The sequence below is a fragment of the Rhinopithecus roxellana genome, chromosome 7, assembly GCF_007565055.1.
Source record: "Rhinopithecus roxellana isolate Shanxi Qingling chromosome 7, ASM756505v1, whole genome shotgun sequence".
In the NCBI taxonomy this organism is placed as follows: Eukaryota; Metazoa; Chordata; class Mammalia; order Primates; family Cercopithecidae; genus Rhinopithecus; species Rhinopithecus roxellana.
The window spans coordinates 75,913,069-75,934,894 of NC_044555.1; the positions used below are offsets into that span (position 1 = coordinate 75,913,069).

General features: G+C 38.3%; 1 protein-coding gene across 4 annotated transcripts in view; it reads right to left on the reverse strand.

Annotated features, from left to right (window-relative positions):
- MID1 (midline 1) overlaps positions 1-21,826 on the reverse strand; it is a 409,520-nt gene that overhangs the window by 27,155 nt on the left and 360,539 nt on the right. For all 4 annotated transcript variants that reach the window (XM_030934192.1, XM_030934194.1, XM_030934190.1 and 1 more), the window contains exons 5-7: positions 19,868-20,016; positions 12,335-12,462; positions 7,422-7,565 (exon numbers count right to left, since the gene is read on the reverse strand). In XM_030934192.1, the coding sequence (XP_030790052.1) occupies positions 7,422-7,565; positions 12,335-12,462; positions 19,868-20,016 (421 nt within the window). The remainder of the gene's footprint in view (positions 1-7,421; positions 7,566-12,334; positions 12,463-19,867; positions 20,017-21,826) is intronic.

Here is a 21,826-nt window from a genome sequence, read left to right on the forward strand (position 1 = left end):
TAGGTTTACCTTTATGTTATTATTATTGCCAAGATAATAATTGAGAAGTTGATTAAAAATGCCAGGAAAGCAACACTGACAATTTTCTTTTGGGGGCTGGAGTAAGTGGGGTGACTTGGAGTGCAGCATTACTCGTGTTGGTCTTACGCCAGCACCACCTAACTTCTTGCATATGACACTGAGTTTGCTTAAGCAAGACTTCTCTGCCTTGACACCCCACTGTGTTAGGACTCTTGACCAGGTTTTATTCATCTCTTTATGAAACACCCACACAACCATCCTGATTGAAATTTCACTTTTCTCCAAACTCATTTTCAATCATCTCTGAGGGTGTTCCAACATTCACCTCCTCAGACTCAGTTTAAAATAACAATGGAGCTTGGAAAATAATTTGTCCACAATGAAACCTAATTGAGTTTTTTGATTTTATACTTTTTTTTTTTCATTCACAATGGGTTAGAAGCATTTCCCTACATAATGTGGCTCATTATAAAATCTTAATTACATCTGGGACTTCAGAGCCTTGTATGGCACCTGTCATCTTGCCACAAAAAATTATGTGTAAAAATGTCACAAGATGTGGACAGTCTTAGGAGAGGCTGCACACTGGTTTCTAACATCCTTTGTCTCTTCCAACAGACTGGACAAAAGTGAACATTCCTTTCCTTCTTCTCTGTAAAAATAGTATATGTTTAATAACTTTGATGAATGTTTTCTAAGTGACTACAATAAATTAAAAGCAGATAACTACTTAGCCATTAAGGCTTGAAAAAAATGCAGCTTTTGATTTCTGCTAAGAATAAGAATAGGCTGCTGGGGAAAGGACCCAATTTAAGACTTAAAATGACGCATCAAAAGTAGTTTTAGAAAAAATGTGGAAAACGTTGTAAAATTAAATAAATATCTAGTTATTGATAAGCAATTCATTAACATCTATAGTCATAACTCTATTAATAAAAATAAAAAATAAAAATTAATGTCATTACTTTTGCACTTGAATGTATGTATTTCATTAGTGAGGGCCTTTTCATAAGATTGAAAAAGCTCCATAGATATTATCTAAGTCTCCTTCACTAACGCCAGTTGAAGACAATTAACTACAATTTATTAGGATGAGTGAAGGAACCATGACCTAGAGACAGTAAAAGATTTTCTAGTGACATAAGGAGCTACAGCCAGGTTTTGAGCATTATATCTTCTCATTTTCAGTAGAGTTTTAGCATTAGATCTTGTCATGCAATACAACATCTGCAAAGGATATTTCTCCAAATAATAGGACAGATTATTTAACAACATTCAAGGAAAGCCTTTCACATAATGATTGTGTAAAATGCTATCATGCAGATACTCCTGGAAAATTGCAAAATTGGTCTTTCTTTTAAAATGCAATTATGGGCGAGTACAGTTTGCATTTTTGTAGGAATAATAACTTTGAATATCTATGTGTTACCACTGTGGCAAACACAAGACTAAGGTCTTTACTTTTATTATCTCAACCATGTGAAGCTAAAACACTATCCATTCTTACAGATGAGGAAACAGATTAGGAGAACATTAAATAATTTGCTCAAGACTGCAGAGCTAGTGAGGTCCAAAGTCAAGATTCAAATCCAGGTCTCCCTTGGTCACTACAAATGTGAAAAATATTTAAGAAGAAAATAATTTGAAAATGTTTGCATCTCAGTTAGCTTTTTATCTGAACGAATTCTTTCTTTGTCGCAAATTGATCCTGTAGGCATTAGGACTTACTATTCTGGTTTAATGGGCATAAAGGGAGGAACACATCCTGATACAAACAACCCGATGAGAGTATCCAAGTTTGGTCAGCACCAGCAGTTTCACTGTTTTTCTTCCATCCTGGGAGAATGGGCCTTTCTGGCATCTATGCATTAAAGGTTGATAATCTTCACTAAGCCATTTGCATTTCTCTTTTTATGGCAACTGATTTCTGGGAATAAAACATCTCTGGAATCACCCAACATAAAGTTCTGAGTTCATTATACTCAGTAGTTTTGCTCTTTTTGAATTGTTTTATGCATGACCTTTTTGCATCATCTATTCTATTAATGCATCATGTTTGGTATTATTTTCGATGCAAATAGCACAGAAATCAAGTTGGTCACAGTTTAGCCAAGTGAGAAACCCTAAGTTTCAAGCAATAAATATCTTCCTTTCATTTTGGGGATGAGGTGAAGCTCTGGTATTGAATTAGGGCCTTTTGGCCCCAATTCCTTGCTCCTTCCTTGTAATTTTGCAGGTCTTTGTATATCTTTGTATCCTCACTCTGGGCTCACCCAGGGGACTTCTTTGACAAACGGCATGTTAGCTAATGTGACACAGACAGGGGCTTAAAAAGAATGTGTGTAATTGAGCCTGCCTTTACTCCTTCATCTCTGCAATCAGGGGGAGAACAGACTTGAGCTGGATTGCAGGAGGATGAGAGAGATGTGCAGCAGTCAGGTTGCCACAGTTACCAGCCTGCCATGTGAGGGAGCCAAGATCAGCAGGGTTTCCTAGTTGACACTCAGTTGACTCCAGATGCATAAGCAATAAGTTGTTGTTAAATTCTACTTAGGCACTGTGGTTGTTGGCTATTCAGCAAAAGCCAATGGATACAGAGCCCGTCAGTCAAGGCCAAGGCTACATGTACTCCCAAAATGCCCATGACGATTTGATTTAAGAAATTTCAGGAGAGGGCTGGGTGTAGTGGCTCACGCCTATAATCCCAACACTTTGGGAGGCCAAGGTGGGTGGATCACTTGAGGCCAGGAGTTGAGACCAGCCTGGCCAACGTGGTGAAATCCCATCTCTACTAAAAATACAAAAATTAGCCAGGTGTGGTAGCACATGCCTGTAATCCCAGCTACTCGGGAGGCTGAGGCACGAGAATCATTTGAACTCTGGGGGTGGAGGTTGCAGTGAGCCGAGATCATGACACTGCACTCCAGCCTGGGCAGCAGAGCAAGACTGTCTGAGATAAATATATATATAAGAATAAAAGAAAAAAAAGAAATTTCAGGAGAGACATAACTATCTGAGGAAGACATGCCCCAGGATGGTCCCCAGGATTCCAACTCCCTGGTATTCGTAACTGTGTAATATTCTCTCCCTAGTGTAAACAGGACCTGTCACCTGCTTCTAACCAACAGAATATGGCAAAGGACAAAGGTCTATCACTTTTATTACTCCTGTGATTATATTACACTATATGATAAAGGTGAAGGCAAAGGGAGTTTACAGATATAATTAAGGTCCCTAATCATTTGATTTGGAGTTAATCAAATGGCAGATTATTCTGGGTGGGTCTGACCTAATCAAGTGAGCCCTTTAAAGGCAGGTTTGGAGGTGGGAGGTTTAAAGTAGCACACTCTCTCCCTTGCTGGCCTTGATGAAGCAAGCTGTCATGAATTCCACAACCACAACGAAACAAATTTGTCAACAAATGGAGGGAGCTAAGAAGTAGAGTCTTCCTAAGTTGAGTCTCCAGATGAATGCAGCCTAGTCAACACCTTAATTTCAGACTGTGACACCCTAAGAAGAAGACCCAGCTCAACTATGCCCAGAATCCTAACCCATGGAAACTGAAAAAATAAGTGGGTATTGTTTTAAACTGCTAAGTTTTTGGAAATTTGTTTCGCAGCAATAGAAAACTGTTAGCACTTTTCCTGAATCAGACAAAAATGATTTAAGAGAAATACAGCATTTCTCACATGGGCCAAGAACCACTCTTTTGGTGTAAAATGACTCTAAATGTTTTCTTTTTCTGGTTAGACTATTCACTCATCAACAGACATCGGTTCTATCAGTCCTCTATGTATTTTCAGAGAACCTTCCCTCGGTGTTTTGCAATGAATCATTTCTCCATTTTCTACCTGCTCTTCTCAGACCTTCACGTGCTTCTTTTCTCTCATCTTGAAATTTCTGATCATCTTTTGAATTTCATCTTCTTCAAGTTTGATACAATCCCCGGTTCAGTTTATCCCAAATATGCTAGTGATATTAATCACAAAATATTGAGAAAACAATTCCTTAAGTGAAGACAAAATACATTAATTATATTCCCCCCTTTGTGTTGTGTTTTTCCTTCCATACTACATAGTATAGTAGTGTGTGTGTGGATCAGTGTGTTATGGTCTCAGTATTTGGCATGTAATCATGTAGATATTATACATTTACCTTGCTTTAAATTAGGGTTTCTCAACTTCGACATTACTGACATTTTGGGCCAGATAGTTCTTTGTTGTTGGGGGATTTCTTATGCATTGTGGGAGATTTCCCATCATCCTTCACTTCTACCCACTAGATGCCAATAGCACCCTCTCCTCCCAGATTTTGAGAACCCAAAGTCTCTAGAGACGTTGTCAAATGTCCCTTAGGGGGCAAATATCCCTGTTGAGAATCACTGCTTATATGAAGGAGTGACTATTTGGTATGATATTAGTGATCATAGATTAACTTGTGTTTCAGGTTTATGGTGAAGCACAATCAAGGTTTAAAATTATACTAGACTTTAATTCCATGTTAAGTTTATGGTATATGCAGCCAAGATCAGTGAAATATAAGCTCGTACAGCTGGAAAAATGCATTTAAAAATCATGTCATCTCTCTGAAGTGCAATTTGGCAATGTCAAGTAAAATTAAAATGCAAATAATCTTTTCCTAGAAATTACACCTCAAGAGATTATACTACAGATATAATTTCCCATGTGTGGAAGGAGAGATAGACAAGGATATCTTGAACATCCTTGGAGATACTGGGGCATTGTTTGTAAGGGCCAAAGATTGGAAACAAGCTAAATACACATCTATAGAAGATGAGATAAATAAATTAGAGTATATCTTTACAATAGGATATGATACTGCCTCAAAAAGGAATGAGGCAGTTCTTTATTTGTGCTGAAATGGAATGATATCTCAGACATAATATTGATTGAAAAAAACAAGGTAAAGAATTATGTATGATATGCACATATAGAAAAATATTTTAGAGAATTAGTATTTCTTTATGATTTGCAGTAGGGCATATAGAGTCAGGAATGAGGAATGATACCAGAAGAATTCAAAATCGTAGAAGGAGAGCAAAATGTTACTAAACCATTGCTATACAGTGCTTCTCCGACTTGCCCCAAAAAGCACTTCAAATATCTGAGGACAGTGATGATTTTTTCCCAGGGAAATGGGCCAGATACAGAGAAGCCTTCCTGGAATTATCTTTTCCTTTCCATCTCTGATGCTGGTGCCATTAGCAGGTCCTGGCTATTTCTGCCTCGGTGAATTACTATGAAACTTCCCAGCTGATGTCTCTGCTTCTAGTCCTGCCCTGTTCCTCTCCACTCTCCACAGTGCTCCTGAGTCACCTTCTAATTATATCTCTGATCACACTACTCTCCTGCATGACTCTCAAGCCCACAGGGCAAAATCCAAACATGGTATGGCCTGGATAGCCCTCTGCAATCTAGCTCTTGCCTGTGAATTAGGATTAAGTGACTGAGGATTAAGGATTAAGAACATGTGCTTTTTGGAGCTAGGCCAATATGGGTTTGAGCCCTGGTTCTATTTCTCTGTCTTCATTTCTCACTGTCTCCCTTTCCTCACTTACCAGACAGGCTTAATTAGACAAGATCTCCCAATATACCCTGCTACGTTACATCTTGATAGGTTTGCTTATGATGACATAGCTGTCTGGTACAGCCTTAACTTGCTAAAATGCACCTGCTTTTTTTCAAGACTTAGTTTAACCACAACTTCCCCCAAGACATTTTTGTGCCACTCACCATTTCTGACCTTTCTATATTCCCTACCTACTCAAGCAGCTTGCCAGAGCTGTTCTTGACATTTCATGACTTTCTCCACTTTCATTAAAAAAATTACACATTCTTGGTAAATGGCAAGATTTTAATAAAAGCTTCCAAGGCAGGCCAATTATAGGGTAGAAGGTGAGGGAGTTGAGGAGAGGAAGTTGGAGAAGTTGGGGAGAGTGGATATAAGGAAGGTAGGGGGAGCCATTTGTTGGTATGGGTCATTTATACTTTAGTCCCATAGAACTTGGTGTAATTTCTGCATCACTCTTTCAATTAATCCTAAATCAAATTTCTATGTTAAGCATCGTATGACTCAGAATTACTTGTGCTAGGAAAGAACAGTTTGTAGTTAAGAGAGAAAAGGTTTCTATAATAAAAGCACATTAAATTGATATGAATTTATTCAAAACATCTCTTTGTTGAAACATGATCGCTATTCTATTCTGTTCTACTTTGACATATTGTATTTTTCTTTGTTAAAGAAGTTGCAAACTTACTCCCGTGAAAAGCTATGTCTTCTGGTTCATTGCCATTTGCTCAGTTCAATTTAAATAACTCTGTGGGTTGGAGGACTGCTTCCTCTATTATCATCTCTGTGGCCAGCTACTACTGCTATTTGAAATTACCAAGTTATCTCTGATGCCAGATATCAAATAGGCCTCAGTGAGAGGGGGCACCTCTAATGTTTCAGGTAAGGTTAGAAATTCTTCCCAGGTGGAGCCAGTTACTAACATTTTAAGTGATGGGCCCAGGTCTCCTCTGAATGGGACCAGGTATTTAACATTCTTTGGCTATTTATTTTCTTAAATCCTTTCTTTTAAAATATGTGAAGTAACACTCAGGAAAGTACATAAAACTAAATGTATGATATAATGACTAAAGCATGTAACTTTCACCTAGAAATTGCCATTAACTCCAAGAACCCCCATATATTTCATTCCAGTGGTGCCATTTTCCCTTTAATCCTGGAGGTAGCCATCATCCTGACTTTTTATTTTTATTTTTTTGAGACAGCATTTTCACTCTGTTGCCCTGTCTGGAGTGCAGTGGTGTGATCTCTGCCCACTGCAACCTCTACTTCTTGGGCTCAAGCCATCCTCCTGCCTCAGCCTCCTGGGTAGTTGGGACTACAGGTGTGTGTCACCACACCCTGCTAAGTTTTGTATTTTTTTGTATTTTTTGTAGAGATGGGGTTTCACTAGGTTGCCCAGGGTTTATAGTTTTAACACCTACGAATGTTTCTTTAAGCAAAATAGTTTATTTTGATCTTTAAGTTATGAACCTATATGTGGATTAATACCATATATATATATATATATATATATATATATATATATATATATATATATACTTGTTTCTGGCTTCTTTCCCTTAACAATATATTTGTGAGAATCATCCATGTGGTTTGCTAGAGGTCATTAATTTTCATCAATATTTAGCCAGCTGTTTTTACTAGTGTAGTAAAAGTGAGTGCTATCACTTTCTTGTTCAAGGAAGACAAGTCAATAAATATTGTGTGTTCTTTCCTTCCTTGTCTTCCTTTGACGTTTAAATTCAGGAATGCAGTAAATCTGAAGAAAGCCACCAAAGAGAGAAATAAATAGGCCATGAGATACTCACTAACGACGTTGGCTTGTCCGGTGAATATGGTGTACTGGAGCTCGTAGGAGACCACACTGAATTCATCATCGGAGGTCCAATGCACAGTGATGGTGTCATATGAAGCTGTGCAGAGCTCTTCTCTAATTGTGGGAGGGTTGGGAGCTGTGGGGGTCAAGAATGCTTATCAGTGGAAAAGCACACACCACTGGGATACCATTTCGGAGGAGATGTTTGACAGTTAAGCAGGTCTTTCTCAATAGGTCCATGAGGACTACTATTCTAGAGATGGTGACCCCAATCTAAAGAATATTTGATTGGCTGGTTATTGCTTTTGTTTTTAATAAGGAGTGTGACTACAGTCAGTCAGTATGGACTTTCTGTGTTTATCGTGAGATCATGAGAATATGTTTGGGAGGTTAAACAAACAATACTTTCTTGTGCATGAAGGAAAACATGTCAAATAAAAAGTAAACAAGATAAAGTTTCATAGTTGCATTCACTTTGGGAGGTTGGCTAACTTTTTCAGTAAAGGCCTTGATGGTAAATGTTTCCAGCTTTGTGGGCCATACAGTCTCTGTCGCAACTGGTCAACTCTGCCATTGTGGCATGAAAACAGTTACAACTTATACATGTGGGCATGGCCAGGTTCCAATAAAACTTTATTTACAAATATAGGTGGAGGGTCAGATTTGGGTTGTAACCTAAAATTCACCAACCCCTGATCTATTAATACACGGTGCCAGATACTTATATATTTAGGCATCCAACTGAAAAAATACTTATCTTTTGTTATCCTACAAAAAATCAGTCACATAATTATTTGAATTTTTCTTTCATTAGATGTTTTGATGACTTATATATAAAAAAAGAACTTATTAGTCCAGCCCTATTTTCTTCTGATTTCTCAACTCATGCGATATTTCAAATTAAGAAGACCATGATTAATAGTTAATCATATCTAAAGGGTACATTTTCCTTCCCCAAGGAAAAAACTTTTTTTTTTGGCATTTGGTTAATTTATCATTGTAGAAGGCTGCTGTTTTATTTCTTTAACACATTCTGGAGCAGAGAAGTCTAAGTCCTACCAAAATAATGAGTTTAAAATGACTTCTACTGAATTGATTTCAGTAACTGGTTTTATGAGAAGAGTATGTGAGCAAGGAAAATATGAGAAAATGAGTGCTTTGCATTGTAAATAATATTTAAGAGGGAGGGGTTGGCAAACTGTGACTGTGAGCCAAGTCTGGTCCACTGCCTGTTTTTGTAAATAAAGTTTTATTGGAACACAGCCGGATTCATTCATTTATGTATTGTCTATGGCTGCTTTGGAGCAACAGCAAAGTTGAGTAGTTGTGGCCATATGGCCTGCAAAGCCTAAAATGTCTACCACCTGGTGGTTTGCAGTCAAAATTTGCTGACCCCTGGTTTAGAGAATTGATCCAGGGCCTTTACTTCCACTCTGCTATCTATTAGAATCTAGCTTCAAAAGGAGAAACATACCTGCATTCTACAAATTAGGAGCAACCTTTGCTTATACTATTTTAGAGTTCTTTCCTGTTCTAAATTATGATTAGAATTGATGAGTCCTAAGCAAACCCAAAGAGGAAGAAAAGTTTATATAAAAACTGTAAATCTGAACTCTGTGTTACTAGTCTTCACTTTGCTTTTTGAATATATCTCTAGGACAAATATCATAGAAGCAAGTCTACGGTATTAAGTCAATTAGCTTAGCTTTATCTATTGGTTCTGAATTCCAGAAACACTGTTGAGCACCTCCAACGTGACAGGCATGGCATTAAATTGTGCATTAAGATAGAAGGGCTCTACATAACCTTTAAAGCATTCTCTATTGAATATGTATTTGTACATCTGTCTCCTGAAGTATTCACATGTGAGATTCGGTGTCATGTGGTATGACTTGGATGCGCATGAATCAGTGACACAAATCAGGATATGCATTCCATGGAGGAGGTCCAGCTGCATCGTAAAATGTGCTTATTATTGTCTGTGTAGTCCCTGTTGGTGTGGGATCACTCCTGCATGGATCAGTAAAGAAATATTTACTCTCCCACAATTTAGACAGTTCATTGAATTATTTCTCCATCAACCACTGTAGAAAAATTTTGTTCTTTCTGTATTGCAATATATGATTAAATAGAAAGAAAACGTATGTTCAAAATAGGCAAGTACCTGTAAGACACATGGTAGTAGCCATAATCAGGAAGGAAATGTCACCTCTATGGGTTATTAACTTGACATACCACTTAGAGGCATGTCATAGGAAAAAAAAAATCTTGTTTTTACAATGAGACAGGCTAACCTTATTTTGACTGTAAACCCAATGAGTTTGTCCTGAGAAGTCAATACTCAATTTAGTGTAAATGAGAACAGCAGCATGCTGCCAATTTCAATACTCATGGAATCGGTACCAGAAGTGTTATTTTCTTGTCTCTGTCACAAACACCACCCAAGGAATGGTGGGCTAATACTCCACAAACACTTCATTTCCTGCTTACAAATGGCATAAACTATTTGGACTTGGCAGTATCAGCCAAGCATCATATGTTATGGTCAGGATCGATGTTATGTCTAGAAATGGACTGAATTTGTACTTGGGGTTGACAGCTCAGAAGACATAATAGCAGGTACCCCATATGGCCTTTAGTTTGAAATAAACAGCCATCGGGATGAAATATGGTGTATGTTACAATTCAGTCCAAACTACTTTCACAATTTCCCCTTTAATCAATACTTTTGCATTCCTATAGAGATTAAAATGGGCATATGTTGTTGAAATACTGTGAAATAATTATTGGGAAATGGCAAGGGCACATTCTTGTCAATAAGACTGATTCTGGGCAGAATGACCATGTGCCTAGGCAAATACTTAATTTTCCAGTCTTTTCTGCCCTTGGACATGACCTTGTAACACAGATATGGCCCACCAGACATAAGTGGAAGTTTGCTAGGTGGGTCTTCTGATCAAGTTTTTCGTTTTTCTGATAAACAAACTTCACTGGCACAGCATTTTGTCCATTGTTTCCCCTCCATCCCTTTCTTTTTGCCTAGAGCTTGAGCACAACACTTGGAGGTGGAGTAGTCATGCTGTGATCATGTGTCAGAAAGGCAACACAATGAAGGTGGCAGAGGAGGAAAAAAGAAAGAGCCTGGGGTCTGAGGTCATCACTGAACCACTGCTCAGCCCTGGAACACAGGCTTCTCTTCTGTGTCTGTAATACAAACACTCCTTGATGGTTTTATTCACTGCTAGTTGGATTTTTTGTTGCAACTTGACTCATTCCCAAATGATATAAGAAAAAGGAGATTTTTAACAGGATGCCATTGTAAAAAACAGCTTAGCTGGAGAAAGTCTAGATCTGCACTGTTCAATACAATACCCATGAGCTACATGTGGTGTTTTAAATTTCAATTAAATTTAGTTAAAGTTAAATAAAAGTAAAAATTCACTAGACACATTTCGAGTTTTCAATAGCCCCATGTGGGATTCAGCTAACACTGGATAGTACAGATATAGAACATATCTATCATCATAGAAAGTTTTATTGGATAGTGTCAGTTTAAATAAATCTCAGAGTTAAAAGCTTACATAGGAGGGCATTATGTACACAAGTATTTGAAACCAAGTTTAGTTCCATACGGTAAATGCTTTTTTAGTCAATTTCTTTCTTCCTTAATAGGAGCGGTATGTTTGAAAGAGAGAGTTACATAAGATAAGAAGTTTGTGGAATGCCTGCCTTGCTTGACAGTGCAGAAAGGCTAAAAACAGCACATTGGTCCTAGCAAAGAAAAAATGCTCATCTTCTGGGTATAATGCTCCCTGAATACAGAACTCCTAACCTTCTATCCACAGACTGTAAAAACAAACATCACACAATATTCCCTCTCTCCTGCTCCACCTTGTTCAATTGCTTTCCCACAAACATGTACACACAGAATTGGAATTGAGAAGCTCATGTCACGCTAAGTTAGGGATGTAGTCTCTTGAAGGCTGTAGGTCTTAAGTGCAGTGCACATCTGGCTTCACTGTGTACATTGTGCTTTCCTGAAGTCACAGGCACTGGTGGCTTTGGCTAACACAAATAAGGTTGTCTAAACAGTCCAAATTCTATCAGTGTATGTTCTCAGTTCCTGCTTTAGAAGTTGACAGCAAAGAAAAATTTAGAAGCATGGTTAGGAATAGGAGTGGCCTGAGGTTTTTGTTTTTTTGTTGTTGTTTTTGTTTCTTAAGCTCAACCAAGGGAGAAACAAAACAGAACAAAACACCAACCAGGAAGCACACTGAAACACAGCACTAGGAATTCCAGTGTGAATTTGAGACCTTTGCCATGGTGACTTTGCCAAGATGAAATTCAGTCTTTTACTAGAAAGAGCAGAAGTTTTTGGAGTTTGTACAGGTCCCCCCCAAATTCTAATTCTGTCACTCCCTAGTTATCTGATTTCCAGCAAGATGGCTGATCTCTGTCATTTGCAAAATGGGGATTATAATGCTTTACCTCAACTTGATGTTGTGCAAATTAAAAGATCACAAATACAAGGAGATGAAGCAGTGCAGGCAACCAATCTGTTAGCTGCCAATTTTTTCTCTGCTAATGTATTGTGAGTTGCCTTACTACCATGATATGAAAAATACCAAAGAGAGATATTATTTTTAGCACCCACACCTTGAGAGTGAGGGAAACAGTGGTAAGTACGCTTTTAATGATTGAGATCCTCCTTTTTCTCCTGTCCCCAGTTTAGTCATGGGCTGTGTTGTTTTGGTTAAAAACAAAGGGAAGTGCACAGAAATTGTTTATGGAAATATTAGTGCCATTCCTAGGTCAAAAGCCCATTCCTCTGGTGATTGGGGAATAACTGATCTGGTGGCAAAGTGTTTATGTGAACAATATTAAAGAGAACATAAAAGACAATACCTGTAAGGTAATCCAGACATTCTAGCAATTTCTTCTCTCGGGAAAAATCTAAGGCAAAGGTGTCAAATGTGTCATTGAGGTTGATTTCAGGAATTAGAACCTGGGAGGATGCAGTTGCCATGGAGACTCTGTAATGTAAACAAAACAATGTTTTAGAAATGTCAAGATGACTTTCAACATCACTGCACAGAAATGAAAAAAAGGAAAAGAAATCTCTCTTAAAAAGTGCTTTCTTACACATGAGTTTTAAGAGGCATCTCAAAATGTCACAACACAGTAACATAAAACAAATGAATGCAAGCTTTAAAAAAAAGTGAAGGAATTGGAGAAAACAACAGACTTGCTTGCCCTCTTCCTTTTTACTATCAGAAAAAAAAATTCCCTGTGAAAGCAAAAGAATATTCATATATCATGTTGCTGTGTATTTAACAGTCTGGCCCGGTCACATCTAACCCCAGCAAGAAGCGCGTAGCTCCAGGCATTTCTTCACACATCTGTCTGGGAAACTGTTTGTTCCTTTCAGACACAACCCTGCTCCACTTCAAAGGGGAGTCTCCAAAATTTCAAACTGCATAAAAGGCAAAGTGAATATTAAAAAAGAATGTTTCCAGATATTGGATTAGTTAAATCAATTACTAGCCCCTCTCTAAAATAAACATTAAAAAGGGAGTTTTTTGTCTGGCTCATTTTCTTTCTCTTTGTATTCATTTTCTTGCACCATATTCCCAGCAGATGCTGTGGAAAATATTCATGAGCTTTCTCACAAATTCCCCCACTGGATGTACTATTTCTCTTCTTCATTTAGGTTTTCTGGTTAGAGTTCTCATGTATAAACTAAAAAGCAAGGCACTGGTGTGTCTCAATCTCCTTCTATGTACTCTCAGGTTGATCTGGACGGTTCAGTTATTAATAATGAACACTTTGATTCAAAAATGCAAGTGATTCTCTTAAAAACAAGAGAATTGTGGCATGAAGCATACCATTTCTGAGCATAGCAAATGATGCTGGACTAGTAGTCTTGTTGAGTTTGGTATTTCGTTAAGTTCCATAAACAATACTCTTAAGAGCTATTATATGCAGAGTATTGTGTAGGGTGCTGGGAATTTTTGAGCAAAGAAACAACCTTGAAACAATTTAGTACTAAATCTAGTTACTTATTTTCTAATTAAGAAAATTGATGCTCATTTACACAAGGCCACAAAGCTAGCTGGCAGCAGCAAGGAGGAGAATTTCAGATCCATACTCTTCTATTTCATCTAGAAACATTTCAGGCCAGTTACTCCAAGGGTTATACATCCTTTTGAGTCTCTTAATGGCTCTTAAAGCTTTGGATTTACAAATATAAAATATCTTAGCTCTAAAAATTACACCTGTGGGTATATCTATACAAGGGAATATTATTCAGCCACAAAAAGGGATGAAACACTGACACATGCTACAATGTGGATGAAGCCTAAAAACATTATGCTCTGTGAAAGAAGCTATCAAAAAGGCCACATATTGTATGATCCATTTGTATGAAATGTCCAAAAAAGGCAAAAATTCATAAAGACAGGGAGTAGATTGATGGTTGCTAGGGGTTAAGAGGGGAGGGGAGATGGGGAGTAACTGCTTAATGAGTATAAGGCTTACTTTTGGTATGATGGAAGTGTTTTGGAACTTGATAGAGGTGGTGGCTACACAACAATGTGAATGTTCTAAATGCCACGGAATCGTGCATTTCAAAATGGTTGTTTTTTTAGAAGTGGAGTCTCACTATGTTGCCCAGGTTGGTCTTGAACTCCTGGGTCCAAACGATCACTATTTGGGAGGCCTTGGCTTCCCAAAGTGCTGGGATTACAGGTATGAGCCACCACACCCAGCCTTAAAATGGTTAATTTTATGTTGTGTAAATTTCACCCAGCTAAAAAAGAATATACCTTTAAAATGCTCAAAATTCATAGAAATACAGTTTCTAGAGTTGTATTTCTGGCAGATTTTCAGTGTTATACAGGAGGGAAGGAGAAAGGCTAACCAACAATGCCATAAACGTCATAAACGTAATGATACTGGGATTGAAAGATGCAAGTGAAGAGGCATAAGCTCTGGAAACAAGAGTTTCAAGTGTTTGAATGAGGGTAGAGAATCTAACTGCATCTCCTGACCCTTTAACCAACAAGTAGTGAATAGCAGAGTTGAGTGCTTTTGTTGACTAAATATTGCACCCTGGAAAATTGGGCTAATTAGTGTTACAAACAGCTGCTAATTTAGACTGATGGATACAGAGATGGTTGCTAGGCATTTTTGATTGATGGTCAAGTTATACTTTTAAAATGCTTTCCTTATGACCCATGAACACAAAAAGTCCTTAAACTTCATAGAGGTCCTAGGATCATTCTCAACACATATTTATGAAGTCCTTAAACTATGCTACATACCAAAGAGCCCAGAACATATGCATCGATGCAGAAAAGTTAAAAGAAATGCTAAGGTGCCATTTGAACTCTTAAAAGATATTGCAAAGTGAAACGCCAATTAATTCTCTGTCATAATGTCCGGCAGGGAGAACTGCTCTGAGCTACTGGGAAACAAGCACTAAACTTGCAATTGCATTTCCCTGGCTTTAGCAGTTCCCCTGCCCACTGGCAGAAGCCTCTTTATTCAGGCTCATCCAAAACAGATTTTGTTCCCAATTTTCTCCTGGTTCCATGGTCTACAAACAATTAAATAAAACATTTTAAATCGAGTGACACTGTTAATAATGTCTACCATCTTGATGGTAGGAACTTTGTTACATGGGAACCAAAAGGATCAAAGTTCCTAGCCTGGGAGGCAAAGGCTGACAGCAAGAATCAGTGGAGATTACTGTAGTTTTTAACAACTACACATTTGTTTTTTGATGGAAGGAAAGATACCTATCTTTGGCTACAACTTCAAATTCCTAACTGGAGTGACAGGCAAGGGAAAATCTGCCAAACTCAACATTTTAGGCCATGTTTTTATTTCCCAAATCCTTATTGCCCATCTTCTGGCCTTTTGGATAAGTTGCCAAAATCCACTAGGGCTGTTAGTGCTATGCCACTTTCTCAACTTCTTGCTTTACAGCCATGTCTGGGACACATGGGGCCAGTTTTCCAGAAGGTGGACGTGTCTAGAGCTATGCTGCTCACAAGGCTTCTGCCAAACAATGTGCATCACCAAAGTAAAACCCAGTGAGGCCTCATAGGAACAAGATAGGTTTACTTTTGTCAGCCCAGGAATTCCCAAACACATTTGGCCTTGAAAACGTGCAGTTATCTTAATGCCTGTGAACACCCTGCAGACATACTTCCAAAACCACTTATTAGATATGTTCTAATTCTTAGAACCAAGCAACATCTTTTCAGAATTGACAACTGGAGTTCTTGGCTTTGTATTCTGGAAAAGATCCTTGAACTGCCTATGGTAGTGAGGAACAGAAGAATCACCTTGAGAAGTCTGAGAACCTCCTAGGTGCTTTGAACAATAGGTACTATTCAGAGGGAATTTTCTTTTTTATCACCTTCTTGATACAGGTAAGTTACTGCTAAAAGTGATTTTAATTCTAGATTCTTCATAAGCAGTAGACCAACTTTCTTATGCCTGGACTTAGTGAATAGTTTTGCTTATTTAACATAATGCTATAAAGGTGCATATACAATCACACCAAAGACCTATCTACTAGTGTAGCTTGAGGAGACAGTACATTATACATTTGCATTCATCTAGTGAGTGGGAAGGAGAATTAGTATTTGTTGCATGTTCACCGTGTGACAGAAACTAGGCTAATGTTTCTACTACATTATTGCATTTTATCCCCACAATAACCATCTTACGTAGGAATAATTGGTCCTGTTTTATAGATTTATGGATTCATTCATTCATTCACTCATTCATTCATGTCAGGCAGCTTACAATGTGCTGGGGCTATAATGGTAAAAACAAGGTGACTAGGGTACCTGCCTACTTGGAGTATATGAGCAAAATTAGCCAATGTTAATGAGCAGCCTCAATGCTATCTATAATTACTAAGCAATTAGCACAGAGCCAAACAATCGGTTCCAAAGCAAAAGCATCTCCTACAATGTAAAACTTGAGGCTCTCTCCCCTTTTGGAGTTGTTTGATGTTTCTGAAATGAAAAATTTTTTTTACAGTTTTGATTCAGCTTGTAGGAGGATATATCCACTTTAAGTGACTTAATGATGCAGAAAATCTCATCTAAGTCTCACTTCAAGAATGCCTGCAGGATTAAAAGTTTGTTCTGGGATTCACACCTGAATTGAAGAATAAAGATTGTTTGGAAGTATACAGGAGCCAAAGCCCAAGGCAGGCACAATAGGAGACAGAAGAAAGAAGTCATGTCCTAGAGAAGAATGTTAAGTGACAGGTTGATGAACAGGGGCAGGTAGACAGAGAGTAGCACCGGAAAAAAGACACACAAGGCGGGCTAGACTCACATGTTGAAACCTGAAACGTGAACACAGAGATGCAACTAACACTCATGGAGTAGGAACTTAAAGCAATGTTATCACAACAGTGACAGCTCTTCTGAAACCAATTTTTTTTAAATAATTTTTTTATTAGTAAAAATAATTCTTTTGTGGGTACATAGTTGGTGTATATATTTATGGAGTATATGAGATATTCTGATACAGGCATGCAATGTGAAATAAGCACATCATAGTGAATAAGGTAACAATACCCTCAAGCATTTATCCTTTGGGTTACAAACAATCCAGTTACATTTTTAAGTTTTTTTTAAACATATGATTATTATTGACTATAGTCACCCTATTGTGCTACCAAATAGTAGGTCTTATTCATTCTTTCTTTTTTTCCCATTAACCATCCCCACCCACCCCCACTCCCACAACCCCCTACTACACTTCCCAGCCTCTGGTAACCGTCTTTCTACTCTCTATGTCCATGAGTTCAATCATTTTGATTTTTAGATTTCACAAATAAGTGAGAGCATGCAATGTTTGTCTTTCTGTGCCTGGCTTATTTCACTTAATGATCTGCAGTTCCATCCATGTTGTTGCAAATAACTAGATCTCATCCTTTTTTATGGTTGAATAGTACTCCATTGTGTATATGTACCATTGTGTATATTCATTCATCTGTTGATGGACACTTAGGTTGCTTCCAAATCTTAGCTATTGTAAAAGTGCTGCAACAAACACAGGAGTGAAGATATCTCTTCTACATACTGATTTCGTTTATTTTTGGTGTGTACCTAGCAGTAGGATTGCTGGATTATACGGTAGCTTAAGTTTTGTTTTTTTAAGGAACCTCCAAACTGTTCCTGAATCCAATTTTCTAAGTAGAAAATAGCTCAAAGAACCTTAGTTAAAAAGTGGCAGTGCTAGGATTGGAACCCAGGTCTGCCAACTTCTAGTCTAAGCCCAGTGTCCTTTTTCTATATCCTAGCTGCTGGAAGGATAGAAAGGCTCAGGAATTAACCAAGAGGATTGACAAATAGTGATGGGAGGAGAGGGGATTGTAGAAACAGAGACAAGGCTCTTGGCAAATTTTTACAGGCTCTGTGAATTCAAACTTGACAGAAGCACATTCTTTGTAGAAAGAGAAATCAAAGTCATGTTCCTGCTCTTGATGAGTTGGGCTTGTTACAGAGAGAGCTGAATGGGAGCAGATACATGCCACTGGAACTGAGGAAGATTGTATGTGGGCATTCCCACACCTGTGCTATACTTCAGATGCATATCTTCTTTCAGCAATAACTATTATGGGGTCATATCGTCTCTGGTCACTAGGTAAGAATTTATTCATATGACACTTGGTCGAATCTTTAGGGATTGATGAGGAATGCAGTTCATAATAGCCATTTCATCTGGACATCTCAAAGTTCATAGATGGAGAAAAGTACTCTTGGATTCCAGTTGGAAACCATGACCTAAGTGTAAACGCTATCTATTAGTGTCCTGGGTACACAGGAGTATTAGTGCTATTTGCAGTTTTTAACTTTAGGGTGGATATTGAGCGACTGGATATGGCCCAGGGAAAATAAACACCTGAAACCAAGGAGTCAGGAGGAAAGAAATGGGCCTCTCAGAGTAAGGAGGAGAGCACCTTAAGTACATAACAGGGATGATAGCCAGCTGTTATCCATGTCTTTTAGAAGAGATAAGTATCTAATCAGCTACAAAAGGAATTTTCCTCCAATATAAGAAAGAATACAGTCAAGCTGGTTGGATAGTAGACCAGAGTTGTAAAAACACCGTACATTACTCTTTAAGAAGAGTGAAAATGGAGATGTCAATGATTACCTCCTCTATGCGATATTTTGAGAATTAGCACAAGTTTCCGAAACAAGCAAGCACTCAATAAATGTTAGTTTCCTTTCTCTTTCTTTGAATAAATTTGAGTCAAAAGATGGCGAGTACTTTTTTTCCCTAGACCAGGGGTTGGCAAAGTACGGTCTACTGCCTGTTTTTGTAATGGTTTTCTTGGCACACAGCCACACCCATTTGTTTCTATATTATCTATGTCTGCTTTAGAGCTAGCTACAATGGCAGAGTTGAGTAGCTGTGACCAAGACCTTACAACCTGCCAAGCAGAAAAATATTTACTTGATGACCCTTTATAGAAAAAGTCTGCTGATCTCTGCTCTAGGATGAAGATCAGCATGGATGAGCTCTCTGAGGTCTCCTAGAGATAGGATTCTATTATTGCTTTGGATAAAGGGCAGTTGACTCTGAAAATTAAAATGAATGAAGTCAAGACCATTAGCATCAGTTAGAGATGTCATTTATGTGGCATTGGCTGTACCTGGCCCAGCCTAGTGCTTCTCTCTGGATCCATTAGAATTGCTATAGGTGTTTGTGTCAGTGAAGATGAGTAATTTTTATGCCAATCAAGTATGTGTGCTGAAGAAATACTTATCCCTGCCAGTTTTACTGCTGAGCCAACCGTTCAGATAACATCATGTTACAGCTCCCTACCTGAGAATAAAGAGTATTTTAAAAGAAGGCCGTATGAGGTTGACAGTTTGGTCCTTTCTCTCCTGCGTGAGTCGGCCTTGACCTTTTCAGGTGAGGCCAAGCTCCTCAACCAAATGAAAATGGGCCTAACAGAGAACAACACCTGTGTGATTTTTTAAAAAAATAGATGAGCCCTGTGATGGAAGAAAAGATTCCCTTTAATGTTTTTGCCTTCATTTTGACTCTTTGTTATCAAGTGTACAATAACATCACATCTGAGAGTCACAATAAATGCTGTTTTTGTGGCATCATAAGCTCCCCCTCGTCCAAAAGCAGGTTGATTTTATTCTTTCTAACTGGTGGACTCTTGTTTCAAAGGCCTTGAACTCCAGACTCCAGCCTGTTACTGAAAGGGCTTTGACATGTCAAAAGGAAGCATCTTTAGCTGGAACAAAACAGCTCAAAGACTCTATTCTCTCTGGTACTGAGCCTTGAAAATGAAAATAAAAGCAAGGCGAGGGCAAGACCAACCAATTACACCACAGATACAAGAGCCCAGCAGCCGGAGAAGTTCCCAGGGGCCCCTGCACTCACCTCTCGGTGATATTCTTAGCAGTCTGTAGGAAACGCGCATGATCATTCTCCTTCAGAGAGTGTTCCGCTTGGGAGATGAGTGATGCCGACCGCTCAATGCACTGTTTGCAGTTTGCAATCTGTTGAGCCAGTTTGCGAAGCCTCATCACCTTGAACAAAAGAGGCATGGAGAGAGATGGTTACATGGGTGGTCTTGCTTAGTGAAAAGGCATCAGGCTGGATCCTTCATTTTACTGTGTTATCCTTCCATAAAAGTTCAAAAAGTAGGCATAGAGATGTATCAAAATATGGAAAGCTCCATTTTTGGGACTCTGATTTAGATATTCTTTATCTCATTGGAGAAGTGTTGCTAATTTGTTTTATGAGGAAACACTGAATTGTGAATTGCTTCCCTGTTGATGGGAAAAAAAGGTGTTGCCCAGTGGCAACTTACAAAGGGTCACCAGACCTCTTCCCTGGACTATTCCACACAATGACTGCAAGACCGTAGGGAACCCTGGAACTTTCTCTATCTCAGGTTTATCTTCTTTTCATCAAGAAGATAAAATATCTTTATAGGTGGTGAATCTATGGTTTAAGTAAAAACCATTTTCTAAAAAGTTTTTTGCAATTTGTGTAATAAAATCGGGAATGAAAAGCATTAGGTGTTACTATTTCCCACACTACCTAAAACTCATGTGTTAAACTAACAGAAAGGGAGCACTTTTCCCATTGATTAATATTTTTCCTGTTGAGCAGATGAGAGAAAGCCAAAAAAAGCACAGCTGGGCCATTTCCCCTCACTGGGAACGTCATTTCCAGGCACTTTGTGCTTACTTGATAACTAGGAACTATTTTGATAAGCATTTCCCAGTTGGGATAAAAACGCATGATTGCTTCACAACCTCCATTCCAATTCCTGATTCTGTCTTGCTTGAAAATGTCCCTCAAACATAATTGACCATAACCTCCGGGGCAGGCCAAGATAAGTCCAAGGTAACCCACTTGACCGTTCGCTCTGGTGTTTGAAATGTGCTGTGAGATGAAGTCCTCTGGCCAGAAGCCAAGTTAAAATTAGACAGCTAATTGAAATTGCCGTGTGCCTAGTGCCCCCAACCACACACCCAGGGACAAGTTTCAGCCGGCTTTATGATAATTCTGGAATGGAAAATAGCCCTGGGTGAAAGGGTATGGAGGAGGCCAGTTAATCTGTCTTACTGACAAAGCTGGCTCAAGGCCCCCTCCAGAATTCCTGCTAATTCCAAGAAATTCCTTCTTTCTCCAAGTCGTCATTACTATCCCTGTATAACTCTAATCTAAGAAAAGGAAGGAAGGAGATGTCAGAACTTGAGGCCTCTAAGGAACATCCAATTCCAAGTATGTACTATAGCAAACAAAGGAAATTCATACTGAATTAGAGGCAGCAGGTACAAAATTTCAGGCAAGGGTGAGAAAAATTCCTGCAAGAGTCACAGAATGAAGTGTCAAAACTTTGGGGCAAATAATATATGATTGTGAGCCTGGTAAAAGACTTAATGCATTGTAATTATAGTTACTGTCCCCAGTGGATTAACTGTATTCATTAGTGGAATAAAATAACACTTATTTTACACCAAATAGAATTTAGCCTCTGGCATCATTCTATCTGGAGGCAAAGCTAAGGAAGGCATCCAGTGCAGTGCAGGATATTAGAACATGTTCATAAGAAACTGTGAGAGGAAGGAAAATTCCAGAAGGAAAACTAATTTACAGTCCATAGAACAAACCAAGTGAATGGAATATTTAATCACATAGCATAAAGAATCATTTAAATTACATGGCAGAATTGCAGATGTTTAATACAATTCCAACAAAAGAAAATAAGGTCAAAATATTCCTTTAGAATAACTTCATGACAACTACTTATCCTTTAGATGTGCCTATTAAAGACCACACACATTTCAAATGCGATGATGCTTGAACTTCAGTTTCTTTTCTTTT